At 42.1% G+C, this 27,731-nt stretch overlaps 1 protein-coding gene across 1 annotated transcript in view; it reads left to right on the forward strand.

Moving 5' to 3' along the window:
• Positions 1-26,783, forward strand: part of KCNH1 (potassium voltage-gated channel subfamily H member 1) — a 173,505-nt gene extending 146,722 nt beyond the window's left edge. Inside the window, exons 11-12 of the mRNA XM_033055360.2 lie at positions 19,748-20,791; positions 24,650-26,783. Coding sequence (XP_032911251.1) covers positions 19,748-20,596 — 849 coding nt within the window. The 3' untranslated portion in view covers positions 20,597-20,791; positions 24,650-26,783. The remainder of the gene's footprint in view (positions 1-19,747; positions 20,792-24,649) is intronic.
• The last annotated feature ends 948 nt before the right edge of the window (positions 26,784-27,731 follow it).

Consider the following 27,731-nt stretch of genomic DNA (forward strand, 5'->3'; position numbering starts at 1 on the left):
TGAAAATAGAATTCCTATTCTTAGGAAATCCCTTGCTTCCAACTGCTGTTTCTTCCACTTTTCTGGCTCTTCCTAAAGAGCTGCCTAGAAAAAAGACAAACATCTTACAAGAAGACAGATCATGGTGTAGTTCAATGGTTTCTCCCCAAATTCTTTTATATATATATATATATATATTAAATGGAGTATGGGTTGGGGTGTCTGTGTGAGTGTTGCATTGGAGTATGCTTTAATTATTTCCCCAATCCTGCTTACTTTCTGGCGTTCTTGGTTCTTGAGAGGTGCACTTGCACTGATATTAGCTGATGACATTTCCATCCTTTTCCGAATACTTGAAAATGTGCAACATTCCATGCTTTTAACAAAACCATCCTTCAGGCTCAACAAAATCCATACAGCTGTTCACAGACTGTCTCAAACCTTTTCTGTTTTCTGCATTAGAGTCATAACCTGCTTTGATCCGTATTGATTTAAGTTAAAGGATGAACTGCATGTATTGATATTACTGAAGCAATCTGGCCTAATTATAAAGCATGAGTACCTACTAGGAGCAGACATACAATCCTTCTTCTGTGGGTAAATGGGTAGCAAAATGTCACAGGGCACTGCAAAGGGAAATTCATTAATCTTTGGAAAGGATAAAGCTACTGCAGCACCCATAGTCCATGAGGAAATGGCTCTGTTGGCTGTGCAGGGTTTGGGTGCTGCTGGCTGATGGACAGGTCATGCAAAGCCCTGTGAAAAATAGCACCTGGTGAACTCAGCACTGCTCATCAACACAGGAGCCCTGGGCTAGAGGGCAGGGCTTTCATTAGAAATGTCAGGCAGACAGGAGGGTGTCAGAGGCAACCAGAGCTTGAGGTTTCTTGATGCTACAGGTCTGCCTGAGCCTTGCCCCAGTGCAGTTTCTGAGCCTGCCGCTGTGTGTGTGTGAGGGAGGGATGCCTGGGGGGGGCGTTCAGAGGCTAAGAAACTGCTTAAGGTCAGTGGTGAGCACTTTGTGTAGCCACTGAGCAATGGGAAGGTTGAGGATGTTCAGCTCCATTGAGAATTTAGCTGTTGAATCTTTTAAATCACACTGGTTTTGATTTTGAAATTTCTGGCATGCCGCAGCACTCAGAAACTGCAATATCATCTAGTGGTGATTGAAAAATAATGCTTGCAGTTCTGGGACCTCCAACATGAGAAGGACTTGGACCTGTTGGAATCAGTCTAGAGAGGCCCCAAAGATAATCAGAGTGCTGGAGCACTTCTCCTGTGCAGATGGGCTGAGAGAGATGGGATTGTTCAGCCTGGAGAAGAGAAGGCTCTGGAGAAACCTTTGAGCACCTCCCAGTAGCTGGAAAGGGACTTATAAAAAGGGCAGGTAGTTGTAGGACAGTGGACAGTGGCTTCAGACTGAAAGGTGGTAGGTTTAGATTAGACATTAGGAAGAAATTCTTCACTGTGAGGGTGGTGAGGCACTAGAATTTTCAAGGTCAGGTTGGATGGGACTCTGAGCAACCTGGTCTAATGGAATGTGTTCTTGCCCATGGTAAAGGGCTTTTGGAACTAGATTTAGACTTTAAAGGCCCCTTCCAAACCAAATCATTCTATGATCTCTGAAATTGCATACTTTATGGATGCAGTATTTTCTACTTGAGAAATTTAACCTTGCAATATGAGCTTCTTTACAGTAATAGAAATTCATGGGATCTGCACACCATAGTGGGATTGAAATTCATTTGCATTTACCTGAAGTGAATTATTTTATCTGTGGCTAGGTCTAGTAGCACGCTGTCAAATAAATGCCCTTGGATAAACTAACTTTTCTGTTGTGATGGTAGCAGTTTGATGCTTTACCACCATGTCTTTCTTTTTGCCTGGAAGCAGCCTATCACATTGAACTAAAAGTAGGGACCTCTTATTCCTGTTGTGTTACACAAGTCAAAGTATTTTATTTACTGTACTGGTAATTCAATGCACTATCTGTAACTGTTCTACAAGCATGTGTGACTCCTTTGAACATTTATTCTTACAATGAACATCCTGTATTGCTGGGAAAACAAGGATTGCTTTTCTTTCTACTGCAGGCATCTAGTTTAAAGGCTAGGCTGATTATTCACTCTCTTTACTCTCCAGTCTTCCAGCAAAATGTTTTCCTTGCCTCAGAAGCTGTTACAAAGTTGAATCTACTTAAGATTCCCAGGCAAAAGGTGTTTGAGAGACTAAGGTTTATTCTACAGCCTAGATCAGTAGTAAAAAACCCCAAAAACCCAAAAGAAAACCTGCAAAAAAAGGTGAAACTCACTGCTGTTGCTTTTAAGTTTTAGATCAAATCCTAAAGCATGTATTTTACTGGGATTTTTTTACTGATTCTTATGTGTGCAGGAAGATTGCTTGTTTGACAGTGCTTAGTTTTCCAGTTGGAATGAAGGGCTTCACACAGACCTTCTGTCTTCCTCCTCATTGTCATTACATCAGTGAGAACTTTTGAATGCTCTTGTCTAGGAGTATTTCTGCTGGAGCTCCAACCATCTTCAGTGACCTAGACACCATAGCTGGACTAACATCTAGATCTAATCTTAAATAAGGATCTTTTTAGACAGGGAGAAAGACCTAAAAAGTTAAGAGAGATGCTGTAATTGTCCTGTGGAGGGATTTAAGAATGGTGATTCATCTCAGTATGAAAGCCCCTGTAAAAATTGGACTCTTGCTGTGGTTGAATTATTTGTTGTTTTTGGTTTTTTTTCCTTCTGACAGTTATTTTTGTGTTGACCATGTCCTTTATATGACAGAGTGCAGGAGACATTTTGACTGCCAGATATTAACAGAATTATAGAAAGTGGCCAAGAAATGAAATGGTATGGATGGTTCCTCAGATGAGGCCAGGCTTTGATTTTCTGAATCTTTTGTTTGTGACACATATTTCCTGGGTGTTGTGAAGCAGAATTTGTTATCTGTTAAACACTTTGAACTTTGTCTCTATTTGTCTCTATTACTTGCTTGGTTTTGTAATACTAGTACAAACTGGAGATGTTTTCAACAGTCATGATGCTTTAAAGCTGTGTCCACCAATGTGTCAGAGGCACAGTGACATCTGTTTGTTGCCTAAAACTGGCAGTCCTAAGAGGGTGCCATCAGCTATAGTTAGACACAAAATTTAGGGCTCAATCTGGCAGTGAAGTGTGGGAAGAGGGAAGACATGCAGCAGAGTGCAGACCCTATGTCAGCTTTGAGAACATAAAGGAGAAAGTAGAGCTGTCACCCTCACCTGTTCAGGCATTTAGGTCTCCTTATATAACCATCAGAGTTTAAAAGACCTCATTGGAGCAATGGCCTCATCAGAGGTGATGAGTTCTCCCCTTGCATCCTTCACTGCCCAGGAGTGCTTGACATTCCCAGTAGGAAGCTCAGCTCTGTCCTGACTCCTTACCCTGATGCCTTTGGTCAGGGCAAATTAACAAAAACCAGAAATAGAAGAGATGCTGCCATCAGCCACAGGGAGTCTGAAGTATGCCAGTCCCTCTTCCCTTACATGCAAAACACATCTCAATGCAGTGTATGATGCATTTGCACATTTGTTGCCTGATTTGTCCCTGCAGTCAAAGTGAGAGCATAGGCCATCAGTATTCCACTTGGGCGATTGGTCTGTGAATTGTGGCTGTGTTTGGAGGCATTTTGGTTAGCCAGAAGCTTTCTGAGTTTGCCTCCTGTGTGTGTGGCTATCTACAAACCCAGCAAGGCATAGCTGGATCTCCCTGTCAGTGCCTCAGTCTGTCAGACACCATGCAGCACTTAGGTCCTGCAGGACCTCTGCAGTGCTTGGTATCAATAATTGCCTGGTGTCATAAAAAGCTTCTGATCACTTAGACCAAGCCTACAAGAGAAAGAATAAATTTGTGTAGTGTATTAATGTGAGACTTGGGAGATACTAATCTACATCTCTGATCTGCAAAAAGATGTCTCTGGCAGTCTTTAAGAAATAATTTATTTTCTTCTGTCTTTTATTTCCTTTCAAAAAAAATAGATATGGCATCATCATGCCAGAATACAGCTTGAAGAATTAATGGTCTGTGTGTAGAGAAAGGATAATGTGGTCTGTTTGGAGTTTGATTTCATCTCTTTGGCAGGTGTCACCACTGCCATCAAAATGTTTTCATGCAGTTCAGGGGGCTTTTTGTGTTCTCCCTTGCCATCATACTGCGCAGCCTTGCTATCACACTCCCACTTCATTGAAATTGAGTAGAGATCTGAGATGTGGTGATTGGTGAGTGAATTGCAGCATGAACCTGGCAGCAGAGCCCCTGCACTGCTCCCTCTCCCTGCCTCCCATTTGGTGTTGTGAGCCCAGCCCAGTCCTGGGTGCAGCACTAACTGGGCAGCGCTCGGCTTCTGACACTGTGAAAAATAGAACCAACTGCAAAGCCACCAGCAGCAACAAATTTTGGGGTGTCTCAGCACTGCTTTGCTGTCGGTAGTTGCTAGTTGTAGGTTTGTCCTTGAACAGGTTTGAATGTGAAGAAGCCTCTCTGAGTACAAGAGCAGAATTGTATTGAAGCGTGTAAATGCCTTGGAAAATCTCGGGCAATCCAGAGTGACTCACAGCTTTAGCACCAGTGCTGGAGATCATTTGGCAAGAGGCAGTTTCAATAACCAATGCAGGCACAAGGACCAAGTGTTTTCAGAACTGGATGTGATGCAGAGATGAGCCTAGATTCTCCCTGCCCCCAAGGTACCGGCTGAAAGTATTCTCCTCTTTGTCTGGATTGTCTCGACTGCTTCTTCGAAGCTCTGATATGGTAGATGCATCCAGCAAATGATGTATTTAAGAAGATAATCAAATGCAACATGATATGCCAAACATCTATTAAGACAGAAAATCTTCCCCTTCCCTCTGGGGAATCCTCTTCTCTTGAGCTGGGCAAAGAGGAGGTTTGTGTGCTGATTAGTTCCAGTATGTCCCGTGAAGTAATTTGACTTAGCTAACAGGGAGTGATGGCAGCATCCTGTGCTGCTGCTGGGTCCTTCTGGGTCTGCACATCAGAGCAGCAGCAGCAGCCAGCTGTTCTCAGGCAGCTCTGCACCTTTTAGCAGCAAACCTGGGCCTCCCACAGGGGAGAAGTTCTAATAACAAAGTTTAAAGGATCTTCTTTTAATCACCCCTGCACCTGAGCAAGGTTGGAAGGTTGGATGCAGATGCTATAAATGTATTAGAAAAAAAAAAAAGCAAGAAAAACTAGAAGATGCTGTTGAGACTTTTTTTTTTCAGCAAACTGAGTTCCAGACAGTGTGCTGGGGGCAGCTGGGTTGCAGAACAGGTGATGAGACATAGTCATATTTAAGATAAATGCTAAAAATTGCATGACTTACTGAAGCAACAGCTTTTCAACTTATAGTATTCTGAGGATGGTAATTTTGAAGAGCAGCAGTTAGAATTTTAGCTGGTTTAATGCAAACTAATGTTCTAGAAATAATCCTCTTTATTAATAAACCACATTTCCTAAGAAGTCATGTATGAAACAGCAAATGCTAAGTAAAAGGAATATTAAAGACAAAATCTGTTTCAAATGCTAGATCTGGCAAACTCTCCTGTTAGAAAAATATCTAATAGCAGCTGGATTGGGCTTTTTCTAACTGGGTAAAACAGGTTATTGGAGGGGAGAAGTGAATTTGCAACTAAAATTGAAAACATTCCTGAGCACCACTTGTTCAAAGTGTGTTTTAATTTAGTCCAACATCATGACTGACCTATACTTTATAGCTTGGGGCTGCTGGGGAAGTTATTGCATCTGTGTGCACAGGAATGCCTCTTAGGTGAGCTCATGTGCTGCCAAGGTCTGCACCTCTGCCTGCAGACCTCCCACCACCCTGCTCATCACACCCATGCAGGCAGCTCCTGCTCCTCGCAGTGCCTGTGTTCAACAGCACAGAACATTTCTAACACATCTCCCCAAGGGCTTTCTAGGATTTGAGAGGTCAAATATATTTATTTTAATTTTTTTATTTTTCAAAACTCTTCCCCCCCTCCCACCCCAAACTCTCCTAAGAAGTTTCAGGCCTGGCACTGTGTTAGAGATAAATTAGAGATAAATGTACTGCAGGTGAAATTGGTGATCTCCAGCACTCCCTACTGTCTGTGCATGAGAGAGGGGCCTTGTTTATTCAGCTTTATGTGCTGGAAAAAGATTTTTGTGCCCTGCCTGTTCTGCTTTTGAGCTTTGGGGAGCAGAGAGAGAGAGAGCAGAGAGCTGTTGGCAAGTATTTTAATTCTTGACCTCCTTTGGTGCAAGACCTGGCTTTGAGAGGGCAAAGGCAGGCAGTGTATTTACTGTTCTCAGACACTTTTTGGAGGCAGTGAGAGCCCTTGAGCATGTTGCCTCCCTCTCTCCATGTTGTCCTGCATCAAGGACACCACACTTACCCTACATGCTGATTTGCCACCCTTCTGCTTGTGGGGCTGGTGGTCAGGAGAGCTCCACTCTGAGGATGGGGACAGGCACCCAGGTGAGGAGCACAGTGGGGCAGCTCAGTGGTGGAGAACAGCTTAATGACAGCATGCAGCATGTCAAGAGATGCTCCAGTACTGCCATCCTGCCAGGAGGACTCTTGTCCTGAGAGCTGGCATCAGATCCAAGTTATAAGTGAGCAGGTTTTGGAGTTTAGGGAGATTAAATGATCTCTGCCAGCATTGCCATGCCCTCCTTGACAGCATTTTCTAGAGCCTTCTGTCACTGAAGAACAAAAGCTGGATCCAGCAGTTGTCTGGTGGTTCCATCCACTTCAGCCAAACAGGCGTTTTGGGCTGGATGCCCTACAGCACAATGAAAATAATGGAAATTACAGCTGATTTACTATGCAATGATTCTGGGCCAAATGGTTTCCATCTGAATGTGAAGCAGATTTGCCAGTGTGCTGGTGTAATGAGTACACCATCTCTTTGCCCCTTCTGTGCCTTTGCAGTCAAGTATTTGCTAGAAAGTGCAGCATTAGATAAAAATCATGAAGGGAGGGTGAGAAGTCACATCTTTGAAATTTCTCTGGATTTTACTTGGTGTATAATGGTAGCTCCAAGTGTTGGGAAATGGATAAATTAAAAGCATGCAAGTGTGCTTTGTGCAGAGTATTCCAGGTGTGTGTATGTGCCATAGGCTGGTTTCAGCAGGGTCACTGTGGAGTCCCCATGCCAGGAGTTGTAGGAATTGTGCTGTTTCATCTCGAGATAAAATGTTTTGTCCTGTGGACTTTTGAAAAACCTGCTGAAAGTCTGAAGGCACTGCAGCTTCTTTTTATGAATCTGATGCCAAAATTTCTGCAGCGAGGCCCTGTGTGATCAGTAGCACAGAGCCAGATAATGCCTGATATAAATCTGTGCTGTGGGCAGACTGGTGATAAAGATGCATGTTGGGAGAGTTCAGGGGCATTTGAGAGCACAGCATGGGTGGAGGATGAGATGCATCTTTGACAGGCCTCTGAGTCCTCTAAAAATCTGTTAATCCTTCCCAGCCCCTGGATAGTCTGTGATTGGAATGACACAACCATGGCTCAGGTCCACCTGCTCTTGAGTTGTGCTTGCAGTAAGGAAGTGGGTGCACAGAAGCTGGATGGCAAATTCAAACTGGTGAATGAGTTCCCATGAGAAATGGGGTTATTATGCAGTAAGGGAGATGGTCTTAAAAGCAGTTCATTTGATTAGGACGTCATTATGTGAAAAATTAAGAGCACTTTTCATTTCTGTGGGATGATGAAGCTGTTTCCAAAATCCAGTTTTCAGTTGCTGGTGCTGGTTATATAATGATGACTGCTTTGTGTTCCTGAGGGCTGTAACCTCTTATTTGAAAACAATGTCGGGAAGAGATTCTTTTGCAGGGTTTGCTGTTTGTGCAAACACTTTTATTTTTTCTGAGCTCTCTGCTAGATTGTCCACCTGTGTCATTGTCAGGTGTGCACACATAACAGATTGATCTAAGCATTGTTTACTCAGATTCAGGGGGATGCACTGGCAATATCTGCTGTTGTCTTTTTTTGAGTTTAGATCCATGACTAACATTATTTTGGATAAGAATCTTGTTTTTGGATCTCAAAATAGCATTTTCCAATAAATTGTTTCCACTATATTGAAAAACTCTCTTTGTGGAGTCTGGTATTATTTCTACATTATTTCTATTATTTCTACTTAATTGCAGAAGTATCTGCTGCACTCTTCAGTTGTTAAGGAAATAGTTTCCTTTCCTTGATAAATAATTGTAATGTCTCAGCCTATGCCTGTGGTATAGGATCATACATCTTATCAGGACAAATTTAAGTGAATTTTGGGACTGGCAGTTCTTGAAGACTAGATATCTTACAAAGGCATAAGAGAAAGCAGAAAGGAGAGAAGATCTCTCATGGAGACAGGAAGAGAGGGATTTTTGCCTTTGCTTAATTCTGAGCAATTAAACAAATCTGTACACTGTAGTCAAGTACCATCATTGTCATAACAGAAAAACTTTACAGCATTGGGAGCTGTTCCCAACTGGATCTCAAGGGCCTGAGGCCTTGGTTGTGTCCCCAAAAGCAGAATGTTGGGGCACCTGCCCTGGGTCTGTGGCAACATGAAATCCACCTGAAAGCTTCCAGCAGCTTCTCCAGCCTCTCCACGGCTGCAGTTCTTCCCATTCTCAGGAAAGTGAGAGTACAGCATGCTGCTCACAGACTTTATTTCTGATCAGGATGAGGTGTTTTACATCCCTACACTTGGGATAAGAATCAGTTTATGTGAAAGATGAGACTAGAAAGTGGGTAACAAAACATACTATGACAAGCTCCTTGAAAGATGCCTCTTCTTTTAAAAATGAGAAGATTATGCTATGTAAATATAACCCATAAATGCACATGGGGAACTAAAGAGCCAGTGATGCAGTGTGAGGAGGAGTTAAATTGAGATTACAAAGCTTCACTGCACTCCTAATCTGAGGTATGGCATTGGTAGTGGCTTCTCCTGGATACTAGTACAACTCTGAAACTAAAATATATCACATTTCAGTGATCCTTTGAGGTTAAGGCTTAATGTCCCAGTACTACCAGTGGAAGAGAAGTAGTTTGCTCAAGGTTGAGCTCTGTGTCACATCTCTCTTTTATCTCAGAACAGGGGATCAAGGAGAAAACTGATTTTACAATGCTCCTTAGGAGGGAGCAAGGAGATGTCACGTGAAGTATTTAAGTTTAGCCCAATGTGACATTAGAACATGGACCAGGCAGAGATGGCAAAGTGCGATAGTTAAACAATCAATATTTTATTGATCACTTCAAATCATGTAACCACGTCAGTGTACACTCTGTGCTCTGCCTCACTTGAGCTACCGAAGCTGTACTCTTCAAACCTGCCTGCCTCTCAAATGAAAATTAAATGTTTTGCATTGTCTCAGTGAAGTGGAAAAATAGGAGAAGAGGAGAAAGCTTAAATGAAAAGCTGTCTGTGAGATGAAATGAAACATTTTAGTTCGGGGAAATGAAGGGTTAGAGTTTCAGAGCAGAAGGAGGGCACTATTCGATAAAACTGGGATAGTTTTCAGGTTCAGGAAGTTAATTTTTCTCACTGATTTGAAAAGATGAAGAGAGTGGTAAAACTGCTATCCAGGAGGGGTTCTGGTATTAGGTGTCATTGTCTCCCCAGCTGAGGTTTTTTGGTTTTGGTTCAGTGGTCAGGATGTTTGCTGAAGCAGGAGTCAGAATATGAGGATCCCACCTCCTGGTGAGGACCTGTGTCTCCACACTGGAGCACCAGTCCTGTCACCTGCCTGAGGAAAACTGGGGGACCTCAGTTCCAATTCACACTTCTAAAAGGAGAATTCCTTCCACCCCTCTCGTTGGAAACACTGGCTCTGAATGTCTCTGTAGCGTGTGTGGGAAGGCAGGAGGTCCTGTTGTGTGTGTTTCCAGAATGAAACACAGGGGAGAGAGATTTGGAACAGCTTTCCCTGAGGCAACCTCAGCCATCCTGGCCTGTGTCTGGCTTGCAGTGGGAGGGAATTGCATCACAGTCACCGTGTCACAGGGCAAAGCTCTGGAAGGGAGGGAAGGGGAGGAAGGGCTTCCCTCACAGCATCTCTGCACATGGCATTGGAACTGAGTTTTTGTCCCCATCTCTGTGCACATCAGAGTTTGAACTGAGTTTTTTCCCCATAATGCGGTGACAATTAAGAGCTGTGCTCCTTAAAGGGTCATTCAAATCCTTTTGGCAGAGGGGAAAAGGGAATTTGCTTTCTGCTGTCTGTGGGTAGTGTCAACTACTCATGGAAAAAAAGGTAGACAAAACCATGACCATGGTGTCCAAGAGTCAGATGCAAGCACACACTTTTTCTAAACAAAATCTTTTAACAAAACTGGTTGCAAATGCAGCCTGAATAGTGATTGAACGGCATTTGGGGATCAATGAACCACTGGGTATCTGCCCATATCTGTACAAGAGGGAGAGGTGTGATCCCAACAAAGGCTGGGTCAAAGCCTTTTAGAATTGCATTTGGTGGTCTCAGGGAGTCTGGAGTTTGTGGTTCCTACTGCTCCTTGTAAAAGGGGTATGTAGAGGTTTTCAGCATTCAAATCTAACTTTGTCAGTCTTTGAACACAGATGATAGTAAATATTTTAAAAATGAGGGTTTCAGTCTGCTTCTGAAGAAAAAATGCTCTCCTGCTGAATTATCCTAGTTTTCCTCTTCTAGAGCAGGTATTTCCTTCAGGAGAAATTAATGAATGTTTAAGTTTAGCGTATCTGAAGTCACTTGGCAAATTGTATTGAGGATCTCTTTTCTGAAACTTGTAAGGGTGAACTCTCACTAATTGTACCAGAAAGGAATGTCTTGCACAAGTATATTTGTGTGGCTGACATGAGACACTGCAACGTGCTGGGCCTGTGATGTCTTCCCATGAAAAAGGTAATTTTACCTCATTGAATAATGAGATTCTGCTCTGTGTGTGTATAAACTGAAAGCCCAGTAGAACCCTAAGCATTGGTGCCATGTAAGTGATAAGAATGGCATTGGCCACATTGGGAGGATTGACAAATTGCTGTAAAATTCTTGGAGAATGAAATACACTGATAAGACAGAAATCACCTACCTCTGCCAGTATTGGAATCTACATTCAGCATGGGACTGAAGTGTGTGCTTGCACAGAACTAAAATACCTGAGACAAAATCAAGAAATTCAGCTCTAAAGGATTCTCTGTGAAGTTACTTGGAGGGATCAGTCAGTCCTTGGCTACATTAATAAGCTCACCTGTGGATTTAACAGATGGGAGACAGCTATCAGTTTTGACAACTGATAAGGAAGTCACCATCACCAGCTGCAACTGGACCATGGGAAACTGGCAGAGATTGTTTATAGAAAATGCGAGTTTAGAGGAGCTCTTGCAATGAAAAGCTCTGAAACACCTCACTACAGACAATTCTTGTCTTCCCTTCAAGGTTTTATGCTCCTGGCTGTTAGTTAGGGCTGAAAGGGTTTGACAGCTGCTTTGGAAAATGGTAAGCAGTACACTTTTTCTGTTGCTGATTCTCATTCAGTTATAAGTAGATTGTTTTCTTCTTCACATCATGTTATCCAAGCTTTTGAAGAGGGACAGTACAAACCAGTTGGGTGGCACTGGGTGCTTGACTGTGCAGCCCTACTGGGCCACCTACTTGGGTAGATTTATTCTCTTTCTGTGCAAGGCTCCAGGTTATTTTGTTTTCTTCAATATTACAGCTGAACTTTAGACCTGTTAACTCAGAGAGATACATAAAAGAGAGTTCATGTTCTCTTAGGCAATTTATGCAGGCAGCTTTCATCTGAGTGTAATTCTCAATTTATAATTTCAAGAGCTCCACAACCTTTGTGCATTGGGAACACAGAGCATTGTATTTGTGTGGATTGGTTTGTGAGTGGGCATTCGAAAGTAGCTGAATGACTCGTAAGCTCTTGGTAAGCTCTGATTAATTTGAATACATTTGAAAATGCATTTGATTCCTCTCTTGAAAAGCAAAATACCTGTCAATCACTGTAAGCCTAATGACAGAAAGCAGATGAGGGAAAGCAGAAGGAAAAAAGTGAATGCAGACACTAGCTAAGAGGAAATTATCTTAATGGCAAGCTACTATCCAAAATGTAATCACAGAAAGCAAACTATACAATTTAACTATTCCCTCAACACATCATTGCTTTTCTCAGCTCTACAACCTCTGCATCCATTACAGATCTCAAGCGAGATTGTCTCTGAGTTAGAGGTGGGGAAAAAAATCCCAAATCCTTGACTCTCACAAATTGCCTGGTTTCTTCCAGGAAACACTTAGTAAATGGCAGCAAGCCACAGGGAGCTTAGAGAAACAGACTCTGAGTCCTGAGAAGGCACGTTGTACAGATTATATGACGTTTTGTATAGTTGTAATTTAGGTGACAGAGAGGTAAGTTCCTGCTGTGCCTTGGGCTCTCCTTAAAGCAGTTTTTGAAGCAGTGTTGTCTGCCCAAGAATGCATGTAGTATGTTGATCTGGAATAAAAGATGACACTACATGAATTGTTAGTGTGTCTGATATCTCTCCACTGCTAGAAAAGCACCCCATGTGCTAAAATAGAAAACTAAAAAAAACCAAAACAATGCAAACCTCCCTCACCAAACAAACATGAAAATAGTATTTTATAGGAGTTGCTGCTGGAAACTGCTGACACTTGGCTGTCAAAACCCATAAACATTCTTTTTTTCCTCATTTACTAGAAATAAGAAGGTCCTACAGAGCATTTCACATTTTGATGGACATAGTAGTTCTCAGGGGGTATTAACATTCCACCACTCAGATCTGACGTAATTTCCCTAAAGCTCTTGTTTGGACATTAGTTATTTGCTTGTGACAGCTACTTTTCAGAATAATGAAGTTCTAGTAGATCTTTAGCAATATATATATATTTCAATGGTTTCTTTTTTCCCTGTTTCTCTTGCATTCTTTCTATATTTGTGAAGGTTGCTAAATGAGCTATAATGTGCTGTAATTGTGTCTGTCCAAACCAGTGTGAGTTTTAGTTTTTAGCTGTGCAGTTGTCTAAGTTTACAGTCAACAGTGTTTTAGGGTCTGTTTTGGGGGAGAGACATCTCTTAATGCCTCAAAATGTGCTAGAGAGTCTGTTGCAGATCAGGCAGGGTTTTTTTATTATTTCCACTAATTGCTTTAGACGTAATTCTGTCTCATTTTCAGTAGTATGTTTATAAAAGCTTTTCCCTTTTCACTCAACACTAGCACAGCCTGTAAACATGAATTAGAATGAGGAGTTTGACATAGAGGAGTAGAGCCTTGAGTTGTACAGAACTTCTAAATAAGTAACAGTGACACGATTGAACACTAATATTTGAGTTGGTACTTCTAGAATTTGTAATCAGGCTACAAAACAGGCTGTCACAGAGAAGAACTTCAGCACTGTTGAAGCTGAGAGTGCTCATGACAGTAACGTTTAGCCCAGATGTTGTTCTGTAGAGACTGAAACCCTTGTTTCCTGTGTTCACTGGGTAGCCTGGATGCTCATGAAATGATGAAGTTGTGTCTCTTCCAAGCACTTGTCTATTAATGAAGTGCACAGAAGTCTGGTGTTTGGAAGGTAAGTAGGTACAGCTCTGTCTGAAGGGCAGGGTGATGACACCCCACAGCACAAAGGGCTGTGCCCATCCATGTTGGCTCTTGAGTTTGTATCTCCCAGGGATCCCTGAGGTTTGCTGACACCAGCACTCCTTTACAGCCCCAGTGATTCCTTCCTTTCTGACAAGCCATCCCATACGATTGCAAAAGATACAGGCTTCTTTAGCCCTGAAACCTGCTATACACTGCTATAGGGATTCCTCATTATCACACTCTACACTGAGCAAATGCAATTTTGGTTTCTTTAACATCAGTGTCAAAAGAATTTTTATTGTTGAGCCTTCTGTCTCTTTCCATTTTTCCTCCCCTTTTGCTTCTTAAAAAAAATAAATAAAAGAGGAAGAAAGATTGCATCCAATTTTCATCGGACTAACATCAGCCTGAAGATATTTTCATCAGTTCTTGGCAGATCCTAGATGGACTGTGTAATAATGAATGCCTTTTCATGATTGTTTTCCTCATGCTTAAGTTCATTTTCTGTGAGCACTGTATGAAGTAATTTTAAGCTTTTAATTGTTTATGATATTTGGCACTTCCAGACTCTGGGAATCTGTTTCTGTATCTGTGAAAGAGAATTATTAAGCACCAGAGAAAAATGCCATGCTACTTGCTGTTATGCTGAGGAAGACCTGCCAAATCTTGCAGTATTCGTGCATGCTATGGAGGTGGAAAGAAGGGAAGCTTGTGGAGCTAATAATAGCAGCAGCTTTGTGGCTGGAGGCCTCATAACTGTAACTCCATGATGACAGTCTAATTCAAAACATGATGAAATCCGTACTTTTATCTATTCCTGTAGGTCTTGGGTCAGTCCTTACAAATCAGAGTTGAAAAAAACTTGGATGTTTTTGTACAAGACGAAAAGATCCTTAAATTGCAGGTGCAGGCAAGTCTCTTTCAGCATTTGCCAGGGTAGGGTTTTCAATATATTCACAATATGTCTAAATATAGCATCCCCTGATCTTTAAGTCTCATGCAGTGTTGGCACAGAAGTCCAAAATCTGGTTGCTAATACATCATTCCTGCCTTGCCCTTCTGCTGATTCCCTTTCTGGCAGTGTGAGGAGAGGCACAGAACATGACTTGCCATGGCTTGGCAGGCAGCACCATTCTGGTGGGGTTTGTGAACAACCAACAGTGGGCTGTTCATGACAAAAACAACTACAGACAGTGCACAACATACCAAAGCACCTCTCCCATGGGAAAGGATTTGGAGAAGTGGGACTGTTCAGCCTGGAGAAAAAAAGATTCAGGGTGAACTAATTGTGGCCTTCCAGTATCTGAAGGGAGCCTACAAGAATGATGGAGAGGGAATTTTTACAAAAGCCTGTAGTGACAGGACAAGGGGAACGGATTCAAACTGAAAGAAAGTCGGTTTAGATTAGATAATAGGAAAAAATCCTTCACTGTGAGGGTTACCAGACAAGTTGTGAGTGCCCCATTCCTGGAAGCATTCAAGGCCAGGTTGGATGGAGCTCTGAGCAACCTGGCCTAGTGGAAGGTGTCTGTGCCCTTTGCAGAGAGGTTTGAACTGGATGATTCTAAAGGTCCCTTCAAATGCAAACCATTCTATGGTTCTATTATTCTATGAAACTTAGTCTTGAATCAAAAATTGAAGCAATGTTTCATCAGGATGTCATGATGGATTCTTTACTGCCATCAAACTGGGTGTTTTTCTAAAAGATGCAATCTACTGGTAACAAGATTCCTCCTAGGGAATGCCCCTCCTATGGCCTGTGTTATGCCTGGGGGTCATATTGCCATCTGTTCTCCTGGTCTTTTCATAAATAAATTATGGAAGTAATATTCACAAATAATGTCCATGCTCCGTTATTTATCTGATGCTTGGGTTTCAGTGCTGAGCAGAGTAAAATCCTTGTAACAGTTGCTGGGCACTCCTCATTTAACAACCAAATATTCAGTTATGTCTACCTAATTTTAAAAATACTTTTAAAAACACTGATTCTAGAAACACAACTTGAAAATTCTATGATGATTCAAAAGAGGCAGAGGTTTTACCCAAAGTCTCTTAAGACTTCATCTTCACAACTAGGTAATACTGAAGAAAGGGAAGAGTGCTTGGTGTAACCCCATCTTTCATGGACAGGATTCATTCACAGACAGGAATATGGTCACAGAGGGCATTTTTTCATAGATCTGTGGGGACACAGGGGAGCAGGAGTGCACCAGAACATGTCAGCACATTTCTCCACTTGTCTCTGAGTGCATTTTCCAAAAAATAAAACTGTTATCGAGTCATCATCACTGCATGACTTGGTTAAATATTTATACAATTGCAAGAATCTGTGCCTAACAGGGCTATTTTTTTAAGGTTTTGGCAAATCTAGGCTGATATCTCCACAATACTCCAACTTCTGGCAGCTTGGGCAGCTTCCCTGTGGAGATACAAGATTCAGCACCTTTTTAATAAAAGCAGAATTATGAAATGAGATTTGAGATTGGAGGTGTGAAATATGCAGCTTTAGACCTGGTGTTTAAATTTCATGTTATTTCATCTCAGTTCAATTCTTTGTCCATCTTTTGGTTTTGGCACACTGTAAAAATGCTCCCACTAGGTTTTTTCTGTGGGACCTGTGCGCTTAGGTCTTGAAGAGTGCAATGTTATGGAGAACTGCATAACTTGTGAAGTCCCCTGTGTTTGAGCAGTGTATGATACACAGGCCAGCAGATTTTGAGGGTATAAAGATCTGTCCCTTCCCAGACAGACATGAATGCTTGGAGAAAGAGATAAAGAGGGACCGTTCTATCTTTGCCACAATATTTTGGGTTTTAACTTTAACTTTTTACTTTGATTAAGATCCATATTTGTAGCCCTATCAAATTCCATATGAAAATTTCTGAGTGGGTCCAGACTTTTCTTCCTTTTAACAAGAGAAATCTATTTTCTTTTCCTTTGTACTCTTATTGCTTGTGGGAGCAGGTGTACATCCATTGGCATACCAACCAGATTTTCTGAATAACTTGGCTGCTGCAGAAGATAAACCACTTAAAAACTGTGTTTTCCTTAGCATTTGTAAGAAAAGTGTCCATTTTAAAGTTATGTGTATTTTTATTTATAAGGATTTGCATTTAATCTTAAAAAAAAGGCAGAAAAGAAATCCAAAATGGAGTTAATTAAAATATTTTCAGTTATTGCTGGGTTTTGCATAGCTATAATATTTTTGCTTACTACATAAATACGGAGCTGTCTGGAGAAAATATGGCATTGGGGAACTTGCAAAAAAGGAGACAAGTGACAGCTTTGCCTGAGTCCCAAAGAGAAGTTGCTTTCTGACAGCTGTTTCTCCAATGTCTCAGGAGCCAGTTAAAAGGAGCCAACTCAAGAGTTGGAGGGATGTCCCCTGGCAAATGTGTGAATGTTTGACTTGCACCGCATGAGCACAGCTTGTCACATAAATGAATATCTGCAGAAGATGTCAAGCAGGGTGGGAGACCCAAGGGTAGCATTTCTGCATTCATGCAGTGCCTGCTGCCCTGGTGTACTTCTCTTGGAGCTGGTGTAAGGTCTGGTGGAAAATGGAAATTAGGGGTCTCATTAACGTGGTAGCAGTACCCATAAAGGCAGTGTTTATACATCTCCTTTGAGATATATTCCTGTTACTGTTGCAGTCAGATCTCCTGAAGACAAAGCAGTGAAGGTGTGTTCAGGGCTCTCAGGCTGACCACCACACAGTGGGAAGGCTGATGGCAGCTCCTGCATGGCCAAGTGTCCCTGGTATCCACAGGGAGGGCTCACCTAGGCAGTGCCATGGAGAGCAGCGGGGGCTCTGGGTGGGTAAGTGCTTCCAAGCTGGTCCATCAGTGCTCACCTTTCTGCATTTGCTGGCAGATTTATTGTGTCCTCCACCATGGAGATCATGCTACCAACTGCTTGAGGTGCAGTGGCTAGGGCTAATATGGATTGGGCCAGGCTGTTAATATGGGATGCTGTAGAGAGACAGTTTCTGTCACATAACTTACCCATTTATTTTGCAAAAATCAGTGATTAAATGGTGAGAGGTGCTCCAGTGCCTTCCAGACAAGTGCTGATTGGGCTGTGTGGAGCAGGGGTTGGCCCAGACACTGACTCTGTGAAGCATCCTGGCCTCTGGGTCTGAAAAGCCTTCCCTGATGATCCCTGTGAGTGTGACCACTGCACCAACCAGTCATACATCCCTTCTGAGCATTTAAGGCAAGTCCTGATCCACAGGTCAGACCAAGATAATATGCTCATGTACAAAGTGAGCCCTGTTAGCTACATCTGGCACAGATGTGGATGTCCAAGAGAGGGAAGGCTTGGGGACACAGAATTTTGCAGGGACAAATTGATCTGGCTTGGTCAGGTAGCTGCCTTGGTTTGCAGGGGCTTTGTGTCCCCAGAGCCAGCCTGGGATGCTGCTGGAGTGACCCCCTGAGGCCCTGCTTGGCACCACTGGGTTCCAGCAGAGTGAGCAGGGCAGCTGCCCTAACACTGGGCTGACACTCATCCCTCAGGTAAAGTGGGAAACTGCCAGTGTGTGGGAAGCCATTAGCCTGCAGGATTGCATTGAATTTCCTTCCCTGTGCTATTCTTTCACTTCTAAGGATACTGCTGCTTTGTCCACTTTCTACTGAGCTCATTGCAGAGTGAGTTTCCTGGAGGGAAGAAAAAAAAGACTGTCAAGTACCCTGTTTTCTGATTCTTACCTCATATTTAGTTTCCTAATTGCAGCTTGGAAATAAAATATCCTTCCTGCTAATTTTATTCTTTTGTATTTAGGAAATGCTGCCAAGTCTGACAACTTCTTCCTTCCAAAGACGCACTGTTGAGATGTTTTTTTCCCTGCTCCACAATGACAAAACTGTCAAGAAGCATTGCAGTCTGGAGAAACATTCATTTTGTGTGTGCCAGTGAAAAAGTGCTTATTAACTTTAGTTTAATTTAAATTTGTCTGCAACAGAGGGATGGGTTTATTTACACATTTCCTAATAATGATTTGAATCTCAAAGCTATTTCTGCATTGAAGTGTAAGGTCTTTGAGTGGATTTTCCTAAAAGCAGCTAAAGGGATTAGGTATCAGTGTTCAGTAGAAGTGGGGGCTGCATCTTTTAGTCTCTGTATTGCAAACTTCAGCTTTGGGGACCTCTCATTTTCAAACAAGACTACTTACTGGTTCTTCATTAGTGCTGGAGTGGAGTTTTTGGGTTTGCTTGGAAAATACCAATACTAATGTAAAATGCACCAAGTTTTTGAGGAGAATGTGTTTCCATCACATATGAGGAAAAAACCTTGCCTGGCTACAGGTTGGGACACTGTGAGGCTTTTATCAGTACTGTGGGATCCTTGGGCTGCTCCTATAGAGATCACTAGGCCTACAGGCTCAGGAAAATATAATTAGGAGGGTAGATGGAAAATTAATGCTTCTTTGTGCAAAAGTATTCTCTTTTGCCTACAAGAGAAAAATCAAGCCATGAAGCTCTACAAGCTTCTGAGGTAATCAAGCAATGAGCAGCTTCCCCATGTCTTGCCAAGCCCATCTCCCACTGTGGCCCTGGCTTTGGGACTGACTCAAGCTTTGCATCCTTAAACTGCATATTGCTTCTAGAAGAATATGTGGGAGGAAGGGAGGGCAAGAAGCACTTTGCAAACTACTGTCGAAGAGTCCAGAGTAGTCTCTGCTGTACTGGCACCACGAGTGGCCAGGCTGCACTGAAATAATATCAGATCATTTGCAGTGAGTGAGCTCTGAGATGAGACTGATGGGAATGGCTCTGCAATGTTAGAAACTTGGTCTAAACCACAGAGTCAGGAAAACAAATACAAGAAGGCCCTTTCTAACACAACATAGAACAAGTATCTTCCTGGGATCATTATATTTACAATGGCAGTGCCTTGCTGACCTGTCAGACCTGGAGAAGTATTTTTCTTCTGTTTTTTTTCTTTCTGGTGTTATAAGACAGATGGTGTCTGCTGTTAAATAATGAAATAAACCATGTTCCACACAACCTAAGACATTTGAAAATGTTGCTATAAATGTGCAGAGGTTGTGCACTTCCCAGTTAAAATAGATTCTTTCAAATAATCCTTTCTCCAGCTTTACCCCCTTAACAAAAGTACAGTTAATCACGGAGTGAAATCTCTTTTCCCCCGTAGATTGTGTTCCGCAAGATCAGCGACGTCAAGCGGGAAGAAGAGGAGAGGATGAAGAGGAAGAACGAAGCCCCCCTGATCTTACCCCCAGACCACCCGGTGCGGCGGCTGTTCCAGAGGTTCAGGCAGCAGAAGGAAGCGCGGCTGGCGGCGGAGCGGGGCCGAGATCCGGACGAGCTGGACGTGGAGAAGGGCAACGCCGTCGGGGAGCAATCCTCTGCCCGCGCTGTGGTCAAGGCCAGCGTTGTGACTGTTCGGGAGAGCCCGGCCACCCCCGTGTCCTTCCAGCCCGCCTCCACCTCGGCGGCCTCCGACCAGGCCAAGCTGCAGGCCCCGCCGGCGGAGCACGCGGCCTGCAAGGCCCAGGGGGACTTCCCCCGGCGGAAAGGCTGGGCCAAGTTCAAGGAAGCCTGTGGCAAAGGTGAAGACTGGAACAAGGTCTCTAAAGCAGAGTCCATGGAGACTTTACCCGAGAGAACTAAAGCTTCGGGAGAAGCTACCCTGAAGAAGACAGACTCTTGTGACAGTGGCATTACAAAAAGTGACTTGCGCTTGGATAACGCCGGGGAGACGAGAAGCCCGCAGGACCACAGCCCGGTCCTCACCGAGGTCAAGCATTCCTTTTATCCCATCCCAGAACAGACTCTTCAGGCCACCATGCTAGAAGTGAAACATGAGTTGAAAGAGGACATCAAGGCTTTAAACACAAAAATGACCAATATAGAAAATCAGCTAGCTGAGATACTTAGGATATTAACCTCAAGAAGAAGCTCCCAGTCGCCACAGGAGTTGTTTGAAATATCAAGGCCCCAGTCTCCAGAATCAGAAAAAGACGTGTTTGGAGCTAGCTGAGGTGTTTCTTTTTAAAAACAAACAAACCAACAAACAAAGAAACAGCCCCCTAACACTTTACATTTAATCTTCCTTGAAAACGAGTGAGGGACCCGTTCACAAAGCATGTTCCCTCTGTCTAAAAAGGTATGGTAACAGGAATTGCAACCTCATGTCAAGATGGCAGCTGACTTTGAAGCCTTTTTGACAGCAAGGGTACAGTTTCTAAAGTTTTTCTTTTCTCCCTTTGTCCTCATTTCCCTCCCCAACCCCCTTCTCTCCCTGGGGATGTCAGAATAGGAATTCTGACAGCAGCAGCCATCCCTGTGAGCCCCAGGTGATCTCTGAGGTTTTTGAAGCATGCCTTATGTCCTTAGCTCGGGTTATGCCTATATGAATAAGCACTTGCCAGGGTGCTTATATTTTCAGTGTTTGGTGGGTTGTTTGTTTTTTTGTTTTGTTGCTGCTGTCATTGTCTCAGTCACCTCTACAGCATGTTGGATGTCACAGTATATTTTCATATATCTGTAATAATGCAAAGAGCAGTAGGAGACACGTATTTCATTGTGTGCTGAAGTTTCTTTCAGGTAGTCAAAGAAGGGCTAATAAGATGAAAAAAAGGTACTTTTTATTTCAAACTGACATAGTGCTAAAACAATTACATTTGGCAACATCTTCAAAAATAGGCCACAGTATTTCAGATCTATTAATAAATGGGATCTTCCACACTGTCATTTGCTGAATCAAGGATATTTTTTTTCAAAACTTTTTATATTTTGAAAAAACTTATCTTGTGTTTCAGATGTCTTTCAACATTTGATATTCTTGTTTTCAGCTCCAGCTGCTGGAGGGTTGGGTGTGCAGTGTACCTGAGAGCAGTCCATCGCACAACATATTTGAAACATCACTAACAGGTCCTGCAGATTTGCCTCCCGATGAAAATATACTGTGGCATTTATGTCCTGTTCTCCTATTAATCTGCTCTTTTAATTCTTGTTGAATTATTATTCAGAAGTTTCTGTTTTGATAATGTTCATTGTAGCCAAAGGCTTTCACAGAGTTTTTAACAATTTAGGATGGTGGCATCTACATCCAGATGTATTGTTCCTGATCTAATCTAGCTTGGAAGCAAATGGATAGTAGAGGTAGAAATACAGTGCTTACTGCATGCAAGTGCTATTGTAGCAAGGAAACAGAGAGATCTGCTTCTTAAAGAAGGAGATGTTTCCAAAACTTCTATTTTCATAACTTTTTTTCAGAGAAAGATTGAAGCACTTTACCAAAACTATTCTTCATTATTCATATAGGGTAGCATAGATGGTATCATGACTTGTGTTCTCACCTTGGGATACAGGTTTACATCCACAGTATATTCACTCCACTGATCTGGTGTGTTCACTGCTTAACAGTATCTTAGATCTCAGAAACATGGTACCATACCACACCTTAACGGGTTTTCATTTTTAATGGCAATAGGTCTTAATGCTGTGTGTGTTAAGTCCCATTATTTTTCCTTGGTACTAAGTCATTTACAAAGAAACACAAGATTTTTTTGGGGGAAGATTTTCATTCATGTTAAGTACAGAAGAGGCAAGGAACACGATCAATTGTAATGATTTCTGCTGGCCTGATGCTTGCACAGTGCAATGCAGAACTGTGTCAGCCATCCCTGGGGAGTTGGGATGTCCACTGATGACTGGCACAGTGGTGAGGCCGTGCTGTGCAAAGCTCCCAGCTCAGGTGCTGCTGTCAGTGTTTGTTTGTACCTGTTGCTGCAGTAACTGCCCTTGCTCTCAAAGATAACAATTATTCCAAGCGCAGCGCCACCATTTCCAAGTCCAGAGGCAGGTGGTTTAGGATTGGCTTTCATTGTCTTACTCCTTGGTTTGGTATGGAGGTGCCCACAGATTGTAATTCATACCCAAGGATTGAAATACTCATGAGAAACAACTTTTGGGTCCAAATCTGTAGGTTACCTTCTTCCCTCCCACAAGAAAAGGCAAGCAGGGAGGTGAGTTGCTCTGAAACCAAGAAGCTACTTCCTTAATTTATTTCTGGTTCCATGTTTAGGTTTTTCCAGTGGCACCTGGTGTCTTTTACAGCTGCACACTGCAAGCCTGCAGTGCTGAGGAAGGCACTCTCTGACCAAAGCCACGCTGTTTGTGTTTGGTGCTTTGATTGCTGTAAGTGACAGCAGTTACCTGCAACAGCAATGGCACAGCTGCCACAGAAACCCATTTCTGTGAGAAACCCATTCATCCACAGTTTCTGTGAGAAACTTCGTCATGTTTTTTTTTCTTTCTAGTCTTCTTAGACAGTAACTACCACCTAAATAAACCCCAGGGATGTACTGATACACAAGGATTTATAATTGATTTCCAAAAGTTTCAGCAAGGTTTTAGAAACTGCCTTGGAGTCAGTTTCCTGATCCAGGCAAATTCCTCACCAGCATGATATTCATGACACTTTTCTTCATAAAATTTTTGAAAGGCTGAAAGTCTTGGCAAATTCTTTGTGAAAGTGTCACCCATTTACCTGCAGTTGGATAAACATGGACATGAGCTTATCCCAGGTGGACAAGGGAGGAAATGTTCATAACCTCCCAAGTATGTGCCTAATATCTCCAGAATTGCAGTGCAGACCTAAAATCAAACATGCAGTTGCAGGTTACCTGGCCCTTTGTTGCTGATACTGAACTGATGTTTCTCAGTGATATTTTTGTGTGCCCTCAGGGATATGTTAAAGGTTATTCTGCTGTTGCTGATTGCCCAGCCTGGAATCCCACCAGGACCAGCCCTAGAAGCCCCCTAACTGTAATAATTACCCAGGGCTGTGAACAAAGGCAGACAAGTCCCCATTTCTGGGGATGCTCCTTGTGTAGCTGATGCTCAGAATGATACCAAACTCCTCCCCATCCTGTATAACAGTGGTTGGGTGCACCCAGTCCTTTTCTAAGGCTTTTTCAGGGGCTTACAATGCCTATAAAGACATTTATTATTTTTAAAGCCTTCAAAGATTGTAGCACACTCCTGAATTCCACTTCAAATTTAATGTCTTTGAAGATTATGGTCATGAAATGGCAGAAAAACTGTGCTTGGTCCTTGCATGGTCCTTCAGCATGTCTGTTCCAGGTGAACCTGACAGCAGTCAGTGTCAGTCAGACCTGTACAGCTGTAACTGAGATTAAGCCCATTTTTATGAACTGTCAGGCACTAAAACTGTTTGTGGGAGAGTGCATCATCCCTCAGCAACCTGTATTTGTTGCAAGAGAATTTGAAAAAAATATACTACCTAGGATGAGCTTTGGTGTTTGGATTTCCTGGACTACTGGGAGCTTAAAAAATGAACAAATCCATGCCCACTCCTTTGAAGCCTGGACTAATCTGAACTTGTGCTATGGTGCTCAGGCTCTGCTAATGCAGCACTTTTCCTTTAAAGGTGGCTGAAAACCCCTGTGTTACAAAATCCATCTTTTTCCACTGAGCCTTACACTCGGACAGATGCCTGTGGCTGGATGGCATGTGGACCCATCATAATTGTTATTAGTTATTTGATTTTATTTGTCAGCTTTTCCTTTTTCTTTTGTTCCTCTCTATGTTGGTTAAGCCTATTCACTTAAATTATTTTCCAGATTAGAACTGAAGGATCTCAAAATAAGACTGCCCCTTCTGAAGTAAATGCTTGTAGATAGTATAAAGAAAAAACCCAAACAAAAACCAAAGCCTCAGTTTAACTGTGTTCTGGCATAGTGCTTCTACCATTTAACAACCTGCTAAATGACCTACACAATTCTAAAAGAGATGATGTGTTGCATTTTGACTATATGGTCTAATTAAATTTCAGCCAAAGGAAGGTAGTTGAGAGAAGGAGCCTGTGTTATGATTTGGTCAAATGGGAACTTCTGAAAGTTCATGCTTAAATGGTTACAAAGAATACAAATATGCAGCACATGAAAAAGGATTAAAAAAGCAAACCCCAGCCCTCACCCCCATCTTGTTCAGATACATTTACTTCTGTCTGGTATTACAAGTATACTTTTGAAAACACCATTCTTCCTTTAAATCTCTTCCACAGTTCTGCCCTGAATCCCAGCGAACACCCCGTTTAACAGCTTCGAAGGCGATGTTCTGTTTCTACAGTACTTCCCTTTAATGAACTGAACAAGATACTTACTGTGACTATCTGGTGATATATTTTCAATCACTCTTAATCAATCTGTGAAAAAAATTACTACATAATTTGTCTTTACTATATAAACAATGTGTATGATTACGCTTGTGCAGATGCGTGTACATACACACACATATATATAATATCTATGTATAGATAAGTCTATGGATTGCATTTCTGTTAAGTAAAAGCACATTCCTCATTGATTCCAGTCCAAGAAGGGAGCTTAAATCTTCCCAGTAGACATCCACTGAGTGTCCTGTTAGTGTCTTGTTTGTTAACTGCTGAGCTTTCTAAGGCCATGATTTTTGATTTTTCTAGCTGGCCTCAAGTTCATACTGTGAGTCTGGTAAACAGTGTGACTGAGAGAAGATCTGGGGAGGGTCATGATAGTCAGGAAAGAGAAATGCATGTGAAACTGGAAAAATGCTGTATCCTAGTTGGTGGGGTAAGTGCTCATGAGCTGGTGTTTGCTGTTCACAGTATCTCTGAAGCCAAGCTGCCCTGGTAGTGTTTCTCATGGCTTTTCCTGCAAAAGAGATGGTGGAATAGATGGATTTATTTTTTTCTGGTACCAGGGGCTGTCTCAAAGGTGCTGAGTCTATCCTTCTTCTCATGGGCAGCATAACACACAGTTGCTGCACCTCTGCTTTCTTGTCCTGGCATTAGGTGGTAAAAAGCATCTTCTACTGAATTTTTCATTTCCACATAGTCTCCTGTGGATGTATTGGCAATAACAAAGTCTGTGTTTTAGCTGCACTTGTGATACATTAAGACAAACATTTTAGAGAGAGTCCCATGCAAGGGAAGCTCCAGAAATTTGAGGTGAGGCACAGTAGGATACTGTATCCTCCAATCTGACATCATTTTGACCACGTTGTTGTGGGAAGCATTGATTCAATTAAATAAAAATAAAGCTTTTTTTGCAATAATATATATCCAGCATTTAGCCTTAAGACCCTTTCATAAGTGATATAATTCAAACTGTGATTCCATTCTTCTTCCTTCTTAATGTTCTGTAGTATTTACAGTGTTGCCTAAAGATGAAGCACTTTGATTAGCTTTCTAAATCTAATGGAAATCACTTGCTGGTAATCACATTTCTTTCTCCACTTATTGCCTTCTTATTAGGATAATTAATTACTCCAATTGCCCTCTCCCCTCATAAAACAAAGAGAGATAGCTATTGTCTAAACACTTTTGTATATCAGGGAGCCAACCCACCATATTGCAAAAGTGTTTGTTTCAGAGACTTTTTTTTACAGATCAACAATGTCAATGTGAATTTACCTGCAACTGTAATTTGTTTCAAACTGATTGTTGAGTGTTGTGTAAACATATTTGATGTATAATCCCAGAACATCTCTGTAACTGGATCCAAATGCCTAATATTAACAAAACAGTTTGGGGTTTTCACTAACTGTTCTGAAAGGCTCATGGGTTTTTTTCTTCTTCCCACTAAATCTGTGACCACTAACATAGAAAAAGAATCATTTTAGCTGTAGATGAAAGAAGTTCAATAATCTTGTATCAGGATGAACTGCTATATAAAGAAATACCAAGTTTTCCAATGAATGTGTTATATTATTGTACCTACATGCAATCAATATTTGTACATCTGTTGGAGACCTGTCTGCGTTTCAATATTTAGCCACCACTGCATGGACACTTGATTGATATGCAGTTAATGCAGTTGCTTTGGCGCTTTTCAATGTACTTCACTTGTTTTTATCCTTTCAGAAATCCACCAAATACTCTCAGTTCTTTTTCTTTGCATTTGTCACTTTGTTCAATGAAGCATGACTAGAAACAGAGAATGAGTAGATACTATTTTTGTGGTCAGCAAAGCAGCTGCCAGTAGATAGACAGTGTGTGTATGTATGTATGTATATGCACTGTCTGGGAATGTTTCAGATTCAAATGCAGCCACCTCCATTAATGATATCCCTAGTCAACATTTTTAAACAAGCACAAATAATATTTGTAAAAAAAGAAGTTTAATTTTATTTATTATAGTAATAAACTATTTTATACATTACAGTTGCTTTGGTGTGCTTTTCTCTGTGTTGAATATGTGCTCTTAAGATCAACAAGGTGGTTTTAAATTACTCTCTGGAACTTCTGGCTAGCAGTTTTGTTGCTGTTGGTTTGTATCTCAAGTGTTATCACTGGAGCAGTGGGACATTATTGCTTTGGTTGTAAATTATTCAAGTTGTTTTTTTCAGATTTCTTTCTGCTGTGTATCAGTGCAGAGGGATTCACATTTCCAGGCTCACTATAAACTAAACTCAGGTGCTTTGTAAAGTGAATATCCTGACACCCCAGGCAGTGACCTGTGCTGTGGACCTCAGTCTAGCCCAGATAGCTGCTGAGCAAAGAGATCACCAGAGGACTGGCTGTGACCTATCTGAAATGATCATCCCATGTCCTGAAGGTACACGTCTGTACTTGGTTTGTGTTTTAGACTGTGTCTACTACTGCAGTATCTGGGAACTTTTACAAAACTCATGGAAACCAGAGATAGAGAACCTTCTGCTTTCCTGTCATCTGCTGCAGAATAAAGTGACCTCACCATGGACTTACACAAAGGTGAACCCCACAGAGGAAGCCCCTGGCAGTGACACTGCTGCAACAGGCAGCAATGAGTATTATTTTGTTGGCTATCTCAGCAAAGGAACCATTAACCAAAGGTCATGGGAATGGGAGATCCTTTCAGATCAGGATGGACACACTTGACAGGATCACAGTAAGCAGTCATTCCTACAGGCCAGAAAGAAGTTTATACAAGTTTTAGTCTTCAGGATGTCAGCCTGGGTCCTGTGAGCTTTGCAGCCATTTTTGTGGTTCATTCTCTGTCCTCTCACCCAAGGCTCTGGTGAATGTGGCTGCCACCAATATTAAGACACTCCATGGGGTTGTCAATCTCATCTCCAAAAGAGCAGCAATAAAGCATAAGCTTTCAGACTGCTGATCTGGGGTGGATCTG

This window comes from Catharus ustulatus, chromosome 3 (genome assembly GCF_009819885.2).
Source record: "Catharus ustulatus isolate bCatUst1 chromosome 3, bCatUst1.pri.v2, whole genome shotgun sequence".
Classification (NCBI taxonomy): domain Eukaryota; kingdom Metazoa; phylum Chordata; class Aves; order Passeriformes; family Turdidae; genus Catharus; species Catharus ustulatus.